This window comes from Populus alba, chromosome 8, assembly GCF_005239225.2.
Source record: "Populus alba chromosome 8, ASM523922v2, whole genome shotgun sequence".
In the NCBI taxonomy this organism is placed as follows: domain Eukaryota; kingdom Viridiplantae; phylum Streptophyta; class Magnoliopsida; order Malpighiales; family Salicaceae; genus Populus; species Populus alba.
Genome location: NC_133291.1, coordinates 15,230,530 through 15,245,708, shown reverse-complemented (window position 1 = coordinate 15,245,708; position 15,179 = coordinate 15,230,530). Strand labels below are relative to the sequence as shown.

The window sequence follows — 15,179 nt, the reverse complement described above, 5'->3', positions numbered from 1 at the left end:
AAAAGATATTTTTATTTATGGTTTTAAAAAATAGGTTTTAAAAATATATATTATAAAATAAATTTTTATATGTAAAATAAATGAAAAGCAGATTTCAGTGAATGAAAAACAAATTATTTTAATTTTTATAAAATAAAAATTTTATGTTAACTATTGAAACACAACCCATTAAAGAAAATCCATTTTGGTGTAGCAACTAACAAGAAGGATTGAAACACAACGATTGCTTTTTGTGCTCGCAAGTAAAGATTTGATAAAAAAAATTCAAAACAATTTACATATCCTCTTTTCCCCCTTACAGTTATGGGTATTTTTTATAAGCTTCTACACTTCTTCAACTACTAAATGTTTTTTTTAATGGATAATTATACGAATATTATACTCTTCGTATTAACTTAGTGTATTCAAGGAAAATAATATTTTTTTCTGAAAAAAGTTTGATTTTAAGATTCGAATCCAAAAAACAATCAAGAATGAATATAAATTGAAGGAAGAGATTTGGAATTCGAAGGCAATGAGATTGTGGAAATCCTGTGATTAATTGGCATTTCAACAAAAAGAAAAACAACAGGAGGTTTCTTTACAACCAAACTTCGGCCCCCTCCCCTCCATAATATATAATAATAATAATAATAATAATAATTCTCAAGATGATTGCTCCAACTTGTCTTGTGACCATATATATATATATTAGGTGGTAAGGTGGCAAATATCTTCTTGATATCTTCTTTACAGGAAGCTTTGGCAATATAGTCTCCGATCGTATCATGTTGATTGCTGGCAATTGATTATAAAAAGAAGCAATGCTCCTCCATTTTCGTAAAAAGGAAGCAAATAGAATAAGAAAAGGCAACGTGTCTCGATCGGTGGCTGATCTGGATCAGAACAGGTGATCTGGATTCTTCAATTTCGAAAGACAGTGCTTTTACTATTCTCAGGGGTTGGTGGCCTAGCTGGGAACCTTTTTCTTATATATATATATATATATATATATATATATATATATATATATATATATATATATATATATAGAGAGAGAGAGAGAGAGAGAGAGAGAGAGAGAGAGGAATGATATTCTCAAACTTAAGAATATAAAAAGGGTTTTCTAAATGAACCATGACTCCAATAAGTTAGAAACAAATATATCCTCTTTTGATAAACATCTTAACAAAAAAAACTTAAACTGATTTAAGAAATATAGTTTTTATTTTACAGGTAACCCTAACCATAAAAATACAAGTCTGGTCAATACCAGCGAGGAAAAAGATCCAGATATTCATTGAAGTTTTTATCAACTTTATTAGTAGCGTCGTCTGTGGAAACTTGAATAAAAGCTTTGTTTAGTTTCCTATCCCAATTTCTGTGAATCTTCTTGTTGCTTGTTCTCAATAACCGACAACATGGAAATATCAAGTGGAAAAGTTACACACATTCCACCATCTTCTTCAACTCTGACTTCTAGCAACTTGCTTAGCAAATGAGAGCATTTACAGAAGTTGTTTTGGCAACCACAAAGAAAATTTAGTTAACTACAAAGAAAATTTAGCATATAAAATAGATGAAACACGAACAAAATAAACAACATGAAAGAATATTCAAATCTGAACCCAACAACATGAAATGCAACCCATAACAAATTTCAAACAAATTTGACACTTTAACACTTTTATCATACTAAAACAAATTTGATTGTTTAGCAATCCTCAACGAGCTCTTAAAATGTGCCAACCTAATCATCTAGAATTGCCAATGAAGAAGATAAACAGAGGTTGAATGACACATTGTCTATGTTAAATCTCTAGAACTTAGGGTTTTTAATTTGGGATCTAACAGTTTTTATTTTAGTTCATATTCTTTTAATTGTGGAACATTCACCTTTAATTGACAAAAAAACTTTTAATTATAGTTAATTTAACCCTCGTTAGACTCAAATATGAGCTCCGAAGTTTATTGTCATTTTCATCTTGATTTTTTATTTCTAATTTGTGCATTTGAACCATTACTCTAAATAAAAATATTCTCACTAAATAGATCTTTTTCCTATCAGAATTGGGTTGCTAATTTTATCAATCTTGTACATTCTAGTCTTTCAACTTTTTCACTTGTTATTTTGATCTTTCATCGCTAACCTGGATAATTTTCTGAGCTTCGAAATATGTATCCTCTTGTATTTTTAAATTTTCTTTTTTTTTTCTTAATTTTCTGTGGGTCAAAAATAAATAACAACACAACACGTGAAAACAAGTACATATGTTATATCAACATCAACAAATTTCTAAAAATCTACTAATTAATTAAAATAATATTTTTTATTATTATTGACTTGATCAAGTCTGAACATGATTTCACTGGATTAATATATTTTCAGCATCAACTTGAAACCCACTTAGATTAAACTTCAGGTTTCAAACACTAATTTCTTTTGGCTCTACCTGAAACCCGCACAAGTCAGATTCTGAATCACCAATTTCTCAAATCAACATGTCTTGGTGTGGATTTAATTAACAAATATGCTCCAAAGTTTGTTCACATTAGGCAGCTTACCATTCAATGTCAACTATCCATTCAATTCAATTTTCTTGAAATCACCTGTGGCGGCGGTATCACCAACCAGTTTTTATCTATTTAATAATCAATTATTAATTTTTATTGGATTCCCATTTGATTTAGCCACCACAATAAAATATATAAATGCTTACAGGACACATCTTTGTTTGTACAATATCAACTTTCGACCACTCTTGAACATATCGCTTGCTGCATATTGATCAAACCATAATAGCTAGCCGGCCACCGTATAACCAAACCCTCATGGCATCCACTGATAAGCCTGACCACCGTGAATCCATCAAGTCCGAGGAGGCACTTGCAGCCCCTCCTCGCCGTTCCAACTATTCTTCTGTTCATGTTGCTCTCAGGGTCTTATTGTTTGCAGCCTCAGTGACTGCTGTCGTGGTCATGGTCACTGCCAAGCAAACGGAGATTGTTCCTGTGCCTGTTTTTCCTTTTAGTGCTCCTCTCGAAGCTAAATTCAGCGACTCCCCAGCCTTTATGTAAGTGGGTTTCTTGCATGTATTAAACTTTAGCTAAAAAAACCGAGCATGATTTATGGTTAGTTTCATAGCATGCCGAGACTTTTAGTTAATTACAAACTCCATCAATAATTTCAGTAAAAACACAAAATTAATATTTTTCCATGAATTAATACTTAGGCATGCATGCATTTGATTAAGAGTTATGGTTTTTTAATATGGTTCATGTGCTCTTTCCATAACTTATTTATTAATTGAATAATGACATGGTGTGCATGCTCAAACTTTTTTCTTGTCCTGTTTTTTCTTTTAAATTTAACTTTATTTTATTCAAACTAGGTTAATTTAAAACCTACAGATTAGATTTTTCAAGAAGATTTTGAATTTCAAATCATTACCATATTTTCCAATTTTAAAATACTTGTAATGTTCATAAATGAGGCAGGGTGCACCAAGTCCAAAAGGCTCTCAATAATTCATTGCCTGCGTTAATTATTCTAGTCAATCCACCTGTAAAACAAGGCGGCTATTCTAATCTGAAACCAAAAAAAAAAAAAGCTATTTTGATGTTCACCTTTTCTTTTGTTTATGTTTTTTTTTGGAGATATATTCTTTTAAATATTTTTTATTATTATTAATATAGATGTCCGGATTAACTTACATTTTAATTTGATTTTTTTTATAAACTCTAAAATTAATAATTATATAAACCTTAAGTAATAATTGTCTTCAAGTTTTTGATTGCATGGAATATTGTAATAACTCACCAAGAAGTGCTGGAAAGAGATATATATTGCTGCCTCCCAGATAATTAAACCTTCATGTTTTTAAAAATAACGGTTCATAAAGTAGATTAATTATTTTTCGAATTATTATAAAAATAAAATCCATGTCTTCAAGTTTCTCACCATAATTATTATGTCTCTAATTAATGCCGTGGTGCTTAAATTCTAATTTGGCTACGTCCTTCAAAAATCCAAAGCTTAACATTTCAATTAAATAAAATAATGCTAGATATGTTTTTTTATTTAGTCTCGACTAATGCACAAACTGTTTCAAAATATTTTTTATTACTGAATAAAAACTATAATTTATTTTTAAATTAAAGGAAAAAGAAGAAGAAGAAGAAGATATGGAATCCACCATAAGCTGTATTAGTGAACCCTAAAACACTTTCGTAAAATACCTTTGAGATTAAACGACGATTAGATAGAAAATTGACGTGAGCCGCCACTACAAGTAATAAAAAATAAGGCGATGATTGCCGTAGAAGAAAGATAAAGGTCCCACACGACCATGTCTGCTCCCTCACGGACGCGGCGGGGACCACTCAATATTTTTAGAATATTTTTCGGATATTTTTGTTTGATTTGTGGTCAAGTGTTAAATGTTTTGTTTTTTATTTTTATTTTTAGAATAATGTAAATTAATATACGTATAATTCTGTGCAGATACTTTATCTCGGCCTTATCCGTTGCCGGCTTGTATGGCATCCTTACAACCCTAGCATCAATCTCAATAGTCTTGAAGCCAGCTTGTGCAACACGGTTCTTGCTCCATTTGGCTTTGTTGGACGTGGTAAGCTTTCCATTTTGTTATAAATTATATCATTTAGGATACGTTTGCTCCTCCTTTCTTTCTTCTAATTCAAGATTAAGTTGACTTGATATGTCTATCTACACTTCAGTTTAACTACAAAACCGTGATAAACATAGATAATGTTATAGTTTTAATGATAAATTAACTCGCATCTACAACAATAAGCAAAAAATATTGTTGATGGTGCAGCTTATGTTGGGAATAGTAGCCTCGGCAACCGGTGCCGCCGGAGGCGTGGGATATATCGGATTGAAGGGCAACAGTCATGTAGGATGGGGCAAGGTGTGCAATGTGTATGATAAATTCTGTCAACATGTTGGAAGCTCCATTGCAGTTGCATTGTTCGCTTCAGTTCTGCTCGTTTTGCTCACCATGCTCTCAGTCTTCTCCATTTACCGAAAGATCCCCAAGTAGAGCTCTGTGGAAACCAGATTCGCAACCCCATCTTGCTGAGAAATTGTGCATGCACCTAGAAATTGTACGTGTAATTAAGGTTGAGCCTTGCTACTGTTGTGTTGTGTTGGATCAGTTCATAGCTAAGGTTTCTTTTCCGTAAATTGTATGTTTGCTTAACCTGTTTCTTAAATTTGGAATGTAAATGTTCCTTGTAGCCACATTAAAAAAAAAACAAGTACTCGTTTGTAAGTTCTATTCAATTGATATGCATTTGTGCTCCTCTAGAGCTGGATTTGATCTTTTGTGTAAATCATCGTCATAAATCCCACTTGTTTTGCTTCCTTCGTCTAGTAAGTTAAGCCTTTGTAATGAGTGTTCTAGGAAATGTGATTGCTTGTAGCTGCATGCCATGATGATTATGCAAGTGTTTGAAAACGGAATGCAGATGCTTTTATAAAAATTATATTTGAACAGAAAAATCATCAAATTTGATATTATCATATCAAAAAACATCAGAAAAATTATCAATTTAATGTTTTTTTTTTTGGTTAAAACTCACTTTGAAAAACACTTTTTAATCGCAATCCAAATGCACCATAAACAGGTTTCCAGTGCATGTCTCTCAACCTGAAATTGTGTTGTTTACCCGCCAGATGGGGGAATTTTAGATGAGGCAGCCATCTATTACACAGTTCAATAATAGTAAAATGGAGGAAGCAAAATCAAACACAAATGACTTGATGAAGAACTCATTCCAACAGGAAAATAAAACGGAAGAAAAGTAAATGGAGCAGCCAACTAGCTTTCAGGAATTCCACAAAGTCAGGCAGAATATGCAGAACAGGCAAATCTAGTCATGGATTCAGAAATCAAAAAAGCTTTCAAAATGCGGTGCCTCTCACTTAAATTAACATGTATGGACCGATGAGCAACCTGTTATGACCAGGTTCGGTCAAGCCTTTTTCTATTTTCTGTGAGATAAAACATAGCAGCTCAGCATATATAAGCTATTTAAAGTCAAGTGGTTTATTGGCACTACTGGATACAAAGCTACCATTTACTGCTGTTTTCTGATCTTTCTTATCTTCTCTTTTTCTAGGACTGGATGAGCTGATGAATGTTCATGGTTGTCGTGGAAGAGTAGAGGCCAAGAGAGTCCATAGATTATATCATTAGTATGAAAAAAAATACATGTTTTGGTCCTATTGGACAGGTCACGAGCGGACTGCATCTCAAGCATTAATGTTATCATAAGACCGTCTACAATAGCAAATCTATTAAACAAAGACTACAATAGGAAATCCAGTTTAACAGTTCATCTCAACTGAGTTTGAAGACATGAAACACATTTACCTTGGAAAGTTTTAAAACACTAGGAATTCACAATTTTTGTAATCTTTACAAAAGAATTATGCATACAACTCACATCACACACAATAGATAGAAAATGAGTTCAGAGTTCTGCAAATCGCACACCTTTGAGCAGGCTGGGTATCAAAACTGGTTTACTCAATTTAGCATTCAAATTGACAAACTTCTATTGGATTAGAAGATTGCTTGTTCACCTAATTCCTGACCTGCCATCCCTTCCCTAAGCACTTTTTCAAAGAACTCTTCCAGGGTGTCCTCACCATAACTAGGAGTTCTCTCAGCACTATACTCACCAGTCTCGGGATCCAAAACCAGCATACTTTCAGCTGCATAATACCTTCCGATCTTCCCAAACTCGGCTGCATCTTCCATTGAAGGGAAGATCTTAACGAGGAAATCAAGTACCCCAATTGCAAAATCCATTATCCCAATTGGAACTTTCAAGAAATTCGGTTCCTTCCCCAGCAGTCTAAACAACATCTCCCCTTGCTCCAATGGTGTCAAAGCCTTGCCTGGTCCACCAATTGGCAAAATCTGATTAATTTTATCCTCACCCAACACACAATCTGCAATAAACGAAGCTAAATCCTCCTCGCTAATTGGTTTGCACGCACACAAATTTCCATCCCCAAACATCACGTAAGGCTTGCCATCCTTAACCAACTCGACCTGACCCCCTAAACTCTTAAAGAATGCAGTTGGCCGTACAATACTATATGTGAAACCACTATCCATTTCAGTTTCTTTCATTAGTTCAGCCTCGAATTTAAGCTTTGCTCTCTGAAATTCAAGAAGGGGTTTTTGCACACAGATTGCAGAAAGCAACACAAAATGTTTAGCCCCAAGTTTTTTTCCAGCAACAAGACTATTCTTTGTTGCCTCATAATCAATCTTCCATGAATCTTTAACACCCCCAGTACGACTAGCAAGACATGAAACTACAACATCAACTGAAACACCAAAATCATTCAAAGATTTTTCTAAAGTTTCCACCTTTGTCACATCAGAGAAGCACACATTTGCTCCTTGTAACTGATTCAAAGTCTCTTCTTTGCTATTCTTACTTCTAATGCCACTCTTTTCTCTTGCAACGGCTACAACATTAAACCCTCTATTAACTAACTCCTTAACAACAAACTTTCCAATATATCCAGTTGAACCCGCAACCAAAATGTTAATATCTTTTGGATTCTTGTTTCTAAATGAAGATGGAGTAGCTTCAGCACTTGTTGCTGTTGAAGCTCTAATGGGGTTGATTCTTTTTACACTAAACTTAAAGGGAAGCGATGAATTCAAAGGAAAAGATGGTAATGAATGTGAGAGTGAATTTACCTGAATTTGATTGATGAATTGAGAATAGAAATGAGCTTTGTGGCTTTGATACTTTGGTGAGTTGAGAGAGGACACATTGCAAGAAAAACGAAGGGACATCTTCTTCTTCTTCTTTTCAATATTTTTTACAAAGAAAATAAAAGATGGGATTTTTTTTAGTATTTATAGGACAATCAGAGAAGGAAAAGAAAGTGAAGGAAAATGTGAGGAAGGTAGTGGGGAAGAGTAAACTTTCATGGTTGTTGTTTGTTGCTCTATCAAAGGAGAATCTAAAAACGATAGGTGGATAACTCTTTGTTGGATTTTATTAGCAGAATTTTGTAAAATAGCAGCTTGGGCTTTTCTTTGTGTTAGAGGAGGAAGCGACTGGGGCAGTTTGTTGGGGAAGAGCCCAATCCTTAATGAAGAGGTATGCGAGTAGTAATATTTTTTCAAAAAAATACCAGTTATATAGGTTGTTTTAATGTATTTTGTATCATAAAATAATTCAAAGTATAAATTGAAAAGCCTATATAATAAATTAATAATTATTTATATAAATAAATGAGAAAAACAATTGTTAATAATAACCAAAAGGAAAATTGATAAATTAAGAGATGTAAATTAAGATATTTAACCACACAAAATAAGAATATTTACCTGATTATATTTTATTGAATTTGTTTATTAAAATTAATAAAAGATAAATCCATAGCCTAAAAAATTCTTGACTTAAAAGATAAACATAAATAAAACTGGTAAATAAACTCATGTCCAAAAACAATATTATGCAAGGCCAAACACATCAGCAATATTATTTAAAAATAAATATTTTTTAATTTTTAAAATAAACTTCATTTGTATAAAAACAAATTCTAAATGAATCAGCATAACACCTTGAAAAAAAAACATCTTAAAAAAAAATATTAAAAAAAAATAAATGCAAAGCGATAAAGATTGTATAAAACCGAATATCTAAGGAATCAAATGTTAAAAGATGAAATCAATAAAAAAAAATCAATTACACAAAATGATCTAAAAATAAGAGTGAAAAAAAAAATATTAATCAAAGGGCAACTAAAAATCTGATTTAATATGCACTTTGTAATAGGTCGTAATTTTTCTTTTTTTAAAAAAAAACTTGAGTTTCCTTTTTTTAAAAGAAACTTGAGTATATAGATTATTTTGATATGTTTTTTTTACATGATATAAATCATAAGTGAAAATCAAAAAGTTTATCCAAACATTTATTAATCATATCTGTAAATAAATAAATAAATGTGTTAATAATAACTAAAAGAGAAACTGAAAAAATAAGAGATAGACCTAAATCAAAATATTAATCTCGCAAAATGAGATATTTATCTATTTATGTTCACTAAATTTGTTTATTATAATTAATAAAAGATAATAAAAAAAATATGAAATAGAATGAATAAAATAAAAAGACAAAAAAATATGCATGGTCAAACATATAAAATATAGCAATTAAAAGATTGAGACTAAATCCGATATAAAAATCAAATGAAATTAAATATTTAGGGATGAAATTGTTAAAAAAAAATCCATCAAGAAAATGATTTAAAAATAGCAACTAAAAGAAACATGATTAAATTTGACAAAAAAATTAAATGAAAATAAATGTCTATGGTGAAATTGTAAAAAACCAAATCAATTAAGAAAATAATTCAAATCAAAACAAATAACAATTCAAAGAATGAATACCAAATTTGAAAATAAATTTCAAAAATCAAATGACCATGGGTGAAATAAAAAAAATAAAACCCAATTAGAAGCAATCAATATAAATAAAAAAAATTGCAAATAAAAAAAAGAGGAATTGAATCAAAAGAAAAAATCAATTGAAGGGTTGGTTTGATTTTTTGCATAGCATGCATGTAAATCCAAGAAGAAAGAGAAAGAAAAGAAAGGGGAAAAAAAATTTTTCCAGCCAGACTGCACCAAACTGCCATACACGCATCATCTAGGAAAGGAAAGGACGGTGAGATAAATCCAATGATGTATTAGAAGCTCCAATCTAACCACTGGAGTCAGCCGCATGCGCAACTTGCAATCAACGGAGCGATTGATGCACACTAGCAAGTGTTTTGCACGAGTCAACAACTTTTTTGATTTTTTTAATTGCACGAAACAAAAAATATCCCAAAGATCAATTACCAATCACAACAAACCATGATAAAATTACTACAAAACTCCTGAATCCAGAGCTAAATAGAATGGCATGGGTAATGTTATAATTTCATTGTTCAATTAAACAAGAAAATAAAAAAATATCATTGTGCAGAAAATATTAAATTATTTTATTCAAGACTTACATTCATTATTTTACTTTGCATTTAAAAACATAATTACTAAAATAACTCAACTTAATTTCCAAAAAATATTTATGTCATGAAAAAAAAATCATCCTACTCTGAAAGCAAAGTGCAAGAGAAAATAATCAAGGAACAATTAATAGTTATATTATTAAAATAAATAATAAATTATATTTTAGAGTACAGGAATATCACCATCAGCTTTACCTTTTTGTTAATATTCAACTTGTCATCAAACCATGAAAAAATATATTTAAAAGTTGTGCTGTTACAATGTTTCTCATCACCATAAAAACTGGAGCATGTCATCTCCTAAAAACAATTCAATTACACTGCTATCAAGGCAGCAATCAAAATTAACCAATCAGTGTGTTTTTTTTTGGCTACTGAAAATTTATACTGTAATTAATTTTAGAATTTATATAATTAATTGAAATATATATAAACTGGCTAGAATATTTATATTAATAAAAAAAAAAATCAACCAATGGGATATAAATATACAACGCACCTTCTCGCTTGAATATTGCCCTCAAAATCGCATTATCTCTTCATGTTCGAAAAAAACACTCAATTCCTTCTCTTTCTTAACCACAATGCTTTTTTTTAATTTGTTTTAAATGTAAAAATTAATATTTTTTTCTTGATTTTTTTAAGGTATTGAAAACTAATTAGTATGATATTCAATAAATCAATATTAAAAAATAAAATTAAAAAAATAATTTAAATTAACTCTAGTTAGCATGCTAAAACAATAATCTGAATCATGTGAATGAGATAACTCAACATAAATCAAATTAAATAAATTATAAAGTGTAATTTTTAATAAATCAATATTAAAAATGAAATTAAAAAAAAATTATTGAATCAGCCACAATTAACATGTAAAAACCACAACCTAAATTATAAAATTGAGATAACCCAACATAAAACAAATTATAAATTATTAAATCTTGAATAATATAATTAAAATTAAAAAATTAATTAAAAAATTAATATAAATTAAGTCAAGTTAACTTACTAACCATGTAACCTAAGATAAAAATAACATCATTGAAAAAAACTAAAACAAATCATTAAAACTAATTCATAATTAAAAAAAAAAACCGATTAACTTAATAGTTAATTTTTGGAGGATGCAGTTGACTCGTCATTACCTCCACGGCATACGAGAAAATATGACCACAACCCGAAATCGAAAGAGGCAGATGCTACCAATAATTGCAAAATAAGGGCAAAAATGAGCAAACCAAAGCTATAGGGCAAAGATGACTAATAACTCAAACAACAGGGACCAGTATTGTATTTTATATTCTTCTATCAATCTTCTTCTCTCTCATTTTACGTCTCAGCACCATACGAACTGGACCAATTCTTCTCCAAAAAAAATATTCAATTCTGCTTCTATCAGGGAATAATCAAAATGAAACAATCAGAGAGAAATATACAACGCACTCTCCCTCTTGATATTTCCCTCAAAATCGCATCATCTCTTAAGGTTCGAAATAACATTCAATTCCTTCACTTTTGCAACCACAGTGGGTTTTTTTTTTCATTTGTTTTAAATGTAAAAATTGATATTTTCATATTTTTTAAAAAATGTTTTGAAGGTATTGGATCTGTGTTCATTGGGTAGTTGCTCTCGGTTTTGGAGGGACTCATGTGGGTCCGATTCTATATGGGAGTCACTTACCAAACAGAGATGGCCTTCGCTTCATTCTTCTTCTTCCGACCCCAACACCAAGGTTTGATCTTTTCTGTTTTTAATCGTTTTTTCTGTTTCTTGCAGCTATTTCTGTGAAAATGAAGTAAACCCAGTTTTATTTCTTCACTGTTTTATTTCTTCACTTTAGCTGTGTTATTCAATCTTATCAGTGAATTTTGTAATTTCAATCAGCTAATTCTGTTATTTATAGTGATACGTGTTGAAATGAATTAAACCCTTTTATTGTTATTTTCATTCAAGCTGTGTTATTGAATGTTGCCTATGAATGTGCTTTTTGAATCTGGTAGTGATTCGTGTTAAAATGAAAGAAGTCCATTTGTTAGTTTTTCTTATTATAGATGTGCTATGAATAATGTTAATGGAATTTTGATTAAAGCTTCTAGGTGCTTTAGTTATGGTGAAAAGGTAGTTTGCTTTATGTTGATTTCATTTCACGGTTTTTATTATCAGTGTACCTTTTCACTTTCTTTATGATTCAAAAGCCACGTAAAAGAAAAGAGATTGCCTTCTTTGATAGAAGACTGTTGTGGCTGTGTATCAAAATGTGACAAATTATTGCCAAGTATGCCATTGTGAGCTTGCTAATTTGAAAGTTTTGAGTGGAGGTAGGGGTGGAAAGAGATTTATATAAGGATGCACAGAGAGAAGGCGGGTAGTGCTGCCGAAGTAGTTGGGTTTGTGGAGCAATGTTCTCTGTCTGAATCAATTGATGTTGGGGACTATCAAAAAGCAATTGAAGATTTGAGTTCCATGCAGCTTTCTTTTGAAGATGTGCAGATGTTCCTTTTCAAACCAAAGCTTAATGTGCTCCTTAACTTGGTTGGCTTGCACTACTGCATTTTCTGCCTTGAAATGCCGGTAAGTCCCCCTGCACTCTATGTTCTGTCTAATTTAGCAAGTCAGTTGTTTCTTCAATTTAGAAGGATGTATGTGGCAGATGATAGCATTCTTTAATGCTTTGGTAAGAAACCTCCTTTGGGCCTCCTTACCATGACAAATCACATTCAAGCCATCCCTCGTAAATGCTTAGAAAAGCCTGTCTATTGTACAAAGTTTTTGTAAATCTGACAGCTGTGTGTCTTCAAGATAGATAGGGGGCAAGAAAGTGATTCCTTTGCAGCTCAACTGTGGGCTTGGTCAAGTCAGTTCACCAGCTATGCAAGTCAATCTGCTTTGTAGTTCCAAAACTTGATTGGGAGCTTATATTTGACGAGCGGCTAGCACAGGTCAATTAGGCTTTGTTTGAGATTAATGTTGTGGCTTTCAAGAAATCTAGCCAGATAGAAGATCAAAGAGAGAGAGAAAAAGGAGCTATCCTTAAGGCACTAGCCAGCATCAATAGCAGAAAGCAGGACTGGCTAACTTTTTATTGTTAAAATGTACCCCATGTGCATCAATATGTTAGAAGTGCTTTGCTTCGTATTTGTGTCTCATTGTGGGCACATTAACCCTTTATAGGACCAAGATCTTTTCTAATCATATATGTTGTTTGAGTGAATGGCTCTTTTCTGATATTTGAGCATTGTGGTTGGCAGGCTGACCGTGTTATGGACACACTGGTGGGCTGCAACATCTTAGAGCGTAAAGTGCATGTTAAATGGTGGAAGCTAGGCCGGTGGTTTTATGGCTTCCGCATGAGGGACGAGTCTTGTTCTTGTTGGGTTTCTCTGGAAGATCTTCTAACAGGCAAAGGGGAAGAGGTCTTGGGGGTCCTTCGCCGAGGTGCTGTTCACGAGGTATTTCGTGTTGAGATCTCTATTTCAAATCCAACATCAACTTCCTGGTGTCAAAGCACACAGGGACAAGGTTAAGAATGTAGAGTGGTGGGCTTATTGCGTGACATGTTCGCTCTCTTATTGTAGTATTTTAGTGTACAGAAATAGAATGTGCTCTTTGTGCTTCCCCATGCGAGATTTCTATTGCGGGTTCCACATTGAACTCCCTGGTCCTGCTGAAGCATGCAAGGAATGGACTATGGGATGTGGCAAGTGATCAGTTTATATTCATAAGGATTTTATGCCAGTATGTTGTATAGTTGATGTTTATGTAAATCCTCTTTTCCGTCTTCTGTGAGAAGACAGGGAACCGAAGCTGAATTGTACAAGCGACAAACATGAAAACTTTAAGCCCTAAACAGGTAATAAGTGTTAAGTGTGTTTGTATACGTTCCTGTAGTTTCAAGTTTCCATGAGAGAAATGAAAAGCTATCAAGAAGGCCAGCAATATTGCTGGAAACATGTTGATTAGAAAGGAAGAACTGATGATGAATCACAGTAAAATATATGTTACTAGCAAGGACAAGAAAAGAAAAACGTAATCTAAAAGTTTCTGAACAAAATTAAACCAAACGTTTTATTCACAACGAGTATCTGATACATATTCATGTTTCCAGCTCTTGGAGGCCGGTTCCGACCAAAGATAAAGAAATAGATGAGGTGGAAGACGAGGAGTCAACGACAACGATAGATAGCATAAGGATGAGTTGGCCGACGTCGAGGGCTACAGATGATCATGAGAACAAAAGCTATGATAATCACCATGAGAACTTTTGTTATATCAGAGGCAGCATCATCAGATTCGGAGCAGCAGACCTTCCCCATTGTATACAAAGACTTTGATGAATATTCTTTGTGTTCTAAGCCTCGTTGGAGAGAGAGGGACGGGATATACAAGGCCATCTTGAGTCACGGAGCGCATAAAAGACGATAAATTTTGCCCCAGTCAAGTTGACTTGGAATTATTTTTATTGGTTGGTCTTTATGGTTTGAGTTTATGATTCTTTTGGGGTAGTTGGTCCATAAAATAAACAAGTAGGGATATTTACTTAAAGCAATTAGAAAGTAGGTCAGATATGAATATTGATAAATAAATTAAAAAAAAAAAATTTAAAAAAGGGGGAGTTCGATGTAAATGGATGAAATACATTGGCGGTCCTATAGTTTCAGGGTTTTTTTTTTTTTTTTAATCATATGCGTCTCTATGACTTCGGTTTGATCATTATCGTCCTTATACTTGCAATTCATGCATGGTTATGTCTCTCCTATAGCTTCAGTTGTTTTTTTTTCATATCATATTTTGTTTTTATTGTTTTGATTTATCATATTTGCTCCTATGATTTCGATTTAATTTTATATACTTGTGTAAGAATTATAAGTACAATGATAACTATGATCAAAACGGAATTATAGAGACAAATATGATTATAAATCTAAATTATAGGGACCAACCAAAGTATTTCACCCATTTATATCTAACCTACTCTCTTTTCTTTCTTTCTTTTTTAATCAATATTCATATCTAACCTACCCGCAAATTGCTTTAAGTAAATAACAAGATGCAATATTGGCCTCCTTTCTTGTTCATGGACTCTTTCTGTGTTACCTTGTTGCTTCTAGTTAGTTAATATTA

General features: G+C 32.1%; 3 protein-coding genes across 4 annotated transcripts; 2 read left to right on the top strand and 1 right to left on the bottom strand.

Moving 5' to 3' along the window:
* The first annotated feature begins 2,621 nt into the window (after positions 1–2,621).
* LOC118061038 (CASP-like protein 1D1) lies at positions 2,622–5,324 on the top strand. The gene is made up of 3 exons (XM_035074390.2): positions 2,622–3,053; positions 4,484–4,610; positions 4,821–5,324. Exons 1-3 carry the CDS (start codon positions 2,812–2,814, stop codon positions 5,043–5,045), a joined length of 594 nt encoding a protein of 197 aa, XP_034930281.1. The 5' UTR covers positions 2,622–2,811; the 3' UTR covers positions 5,046–5,324.
* A 1,032-nt stretch (positions 5,325–6,356) lies between these two features.
* LOC118061037 (divinyl chlorophyllide a 8-vinyl-reductase, chloroplastic) lies at positions 6,357–8,013 on the bottom strand. Its single transcript, XM_035074389.2, has one exon. It carries the CDS (start codon positions 7,827–7,829, stop codon positions 6,573–6,575), a length of 1,257 nt encoding a protein of 418 aa, XP_034930280.1. The 5' UTR covers positions 7,830–8,013; the 3' UTR covers positions 6,357–6,572.
* Positions 8,014–11,382: 3,369 nt separating this feature from the next.
* Positions 11,383–14,842, top strand: LOC118061040 (uncharacterized). 2 transcript variants are annotated; one of them, XR_012170561.1, is made up of 5 exons: positions 11,383–11,543; positions 11,656–11,790; positions 12,381–12,629; positions 13,307–13,908; positions 14,164–14,842. XR_012170561.1 is itself a non-coding variant. In XM_035074392.2 (4 exons), the coding sequence occupies exons 1-4, from the start codon at positions 11,469–11,471 to the stop codon at positions 13,580–13,582; spliced, it is 735 nt and encodes a 244-aa protein (XP_034930283.1). In that variant the 5' UTR covers positions 11,383–11,468; the 3' UTR covers positions 13,583–13,935. The 2 variants fall into 2 exon arrangements, 1 of the variants encoding a protein (XP_034930283.1); XM_035074392.2 differs by lacking the exon at positions 14,164–14,842 and having other exon boundaries at positions 13,307–13,935.
* Positions 14,843–15,179: the final 337 nt, after the last annotated feature.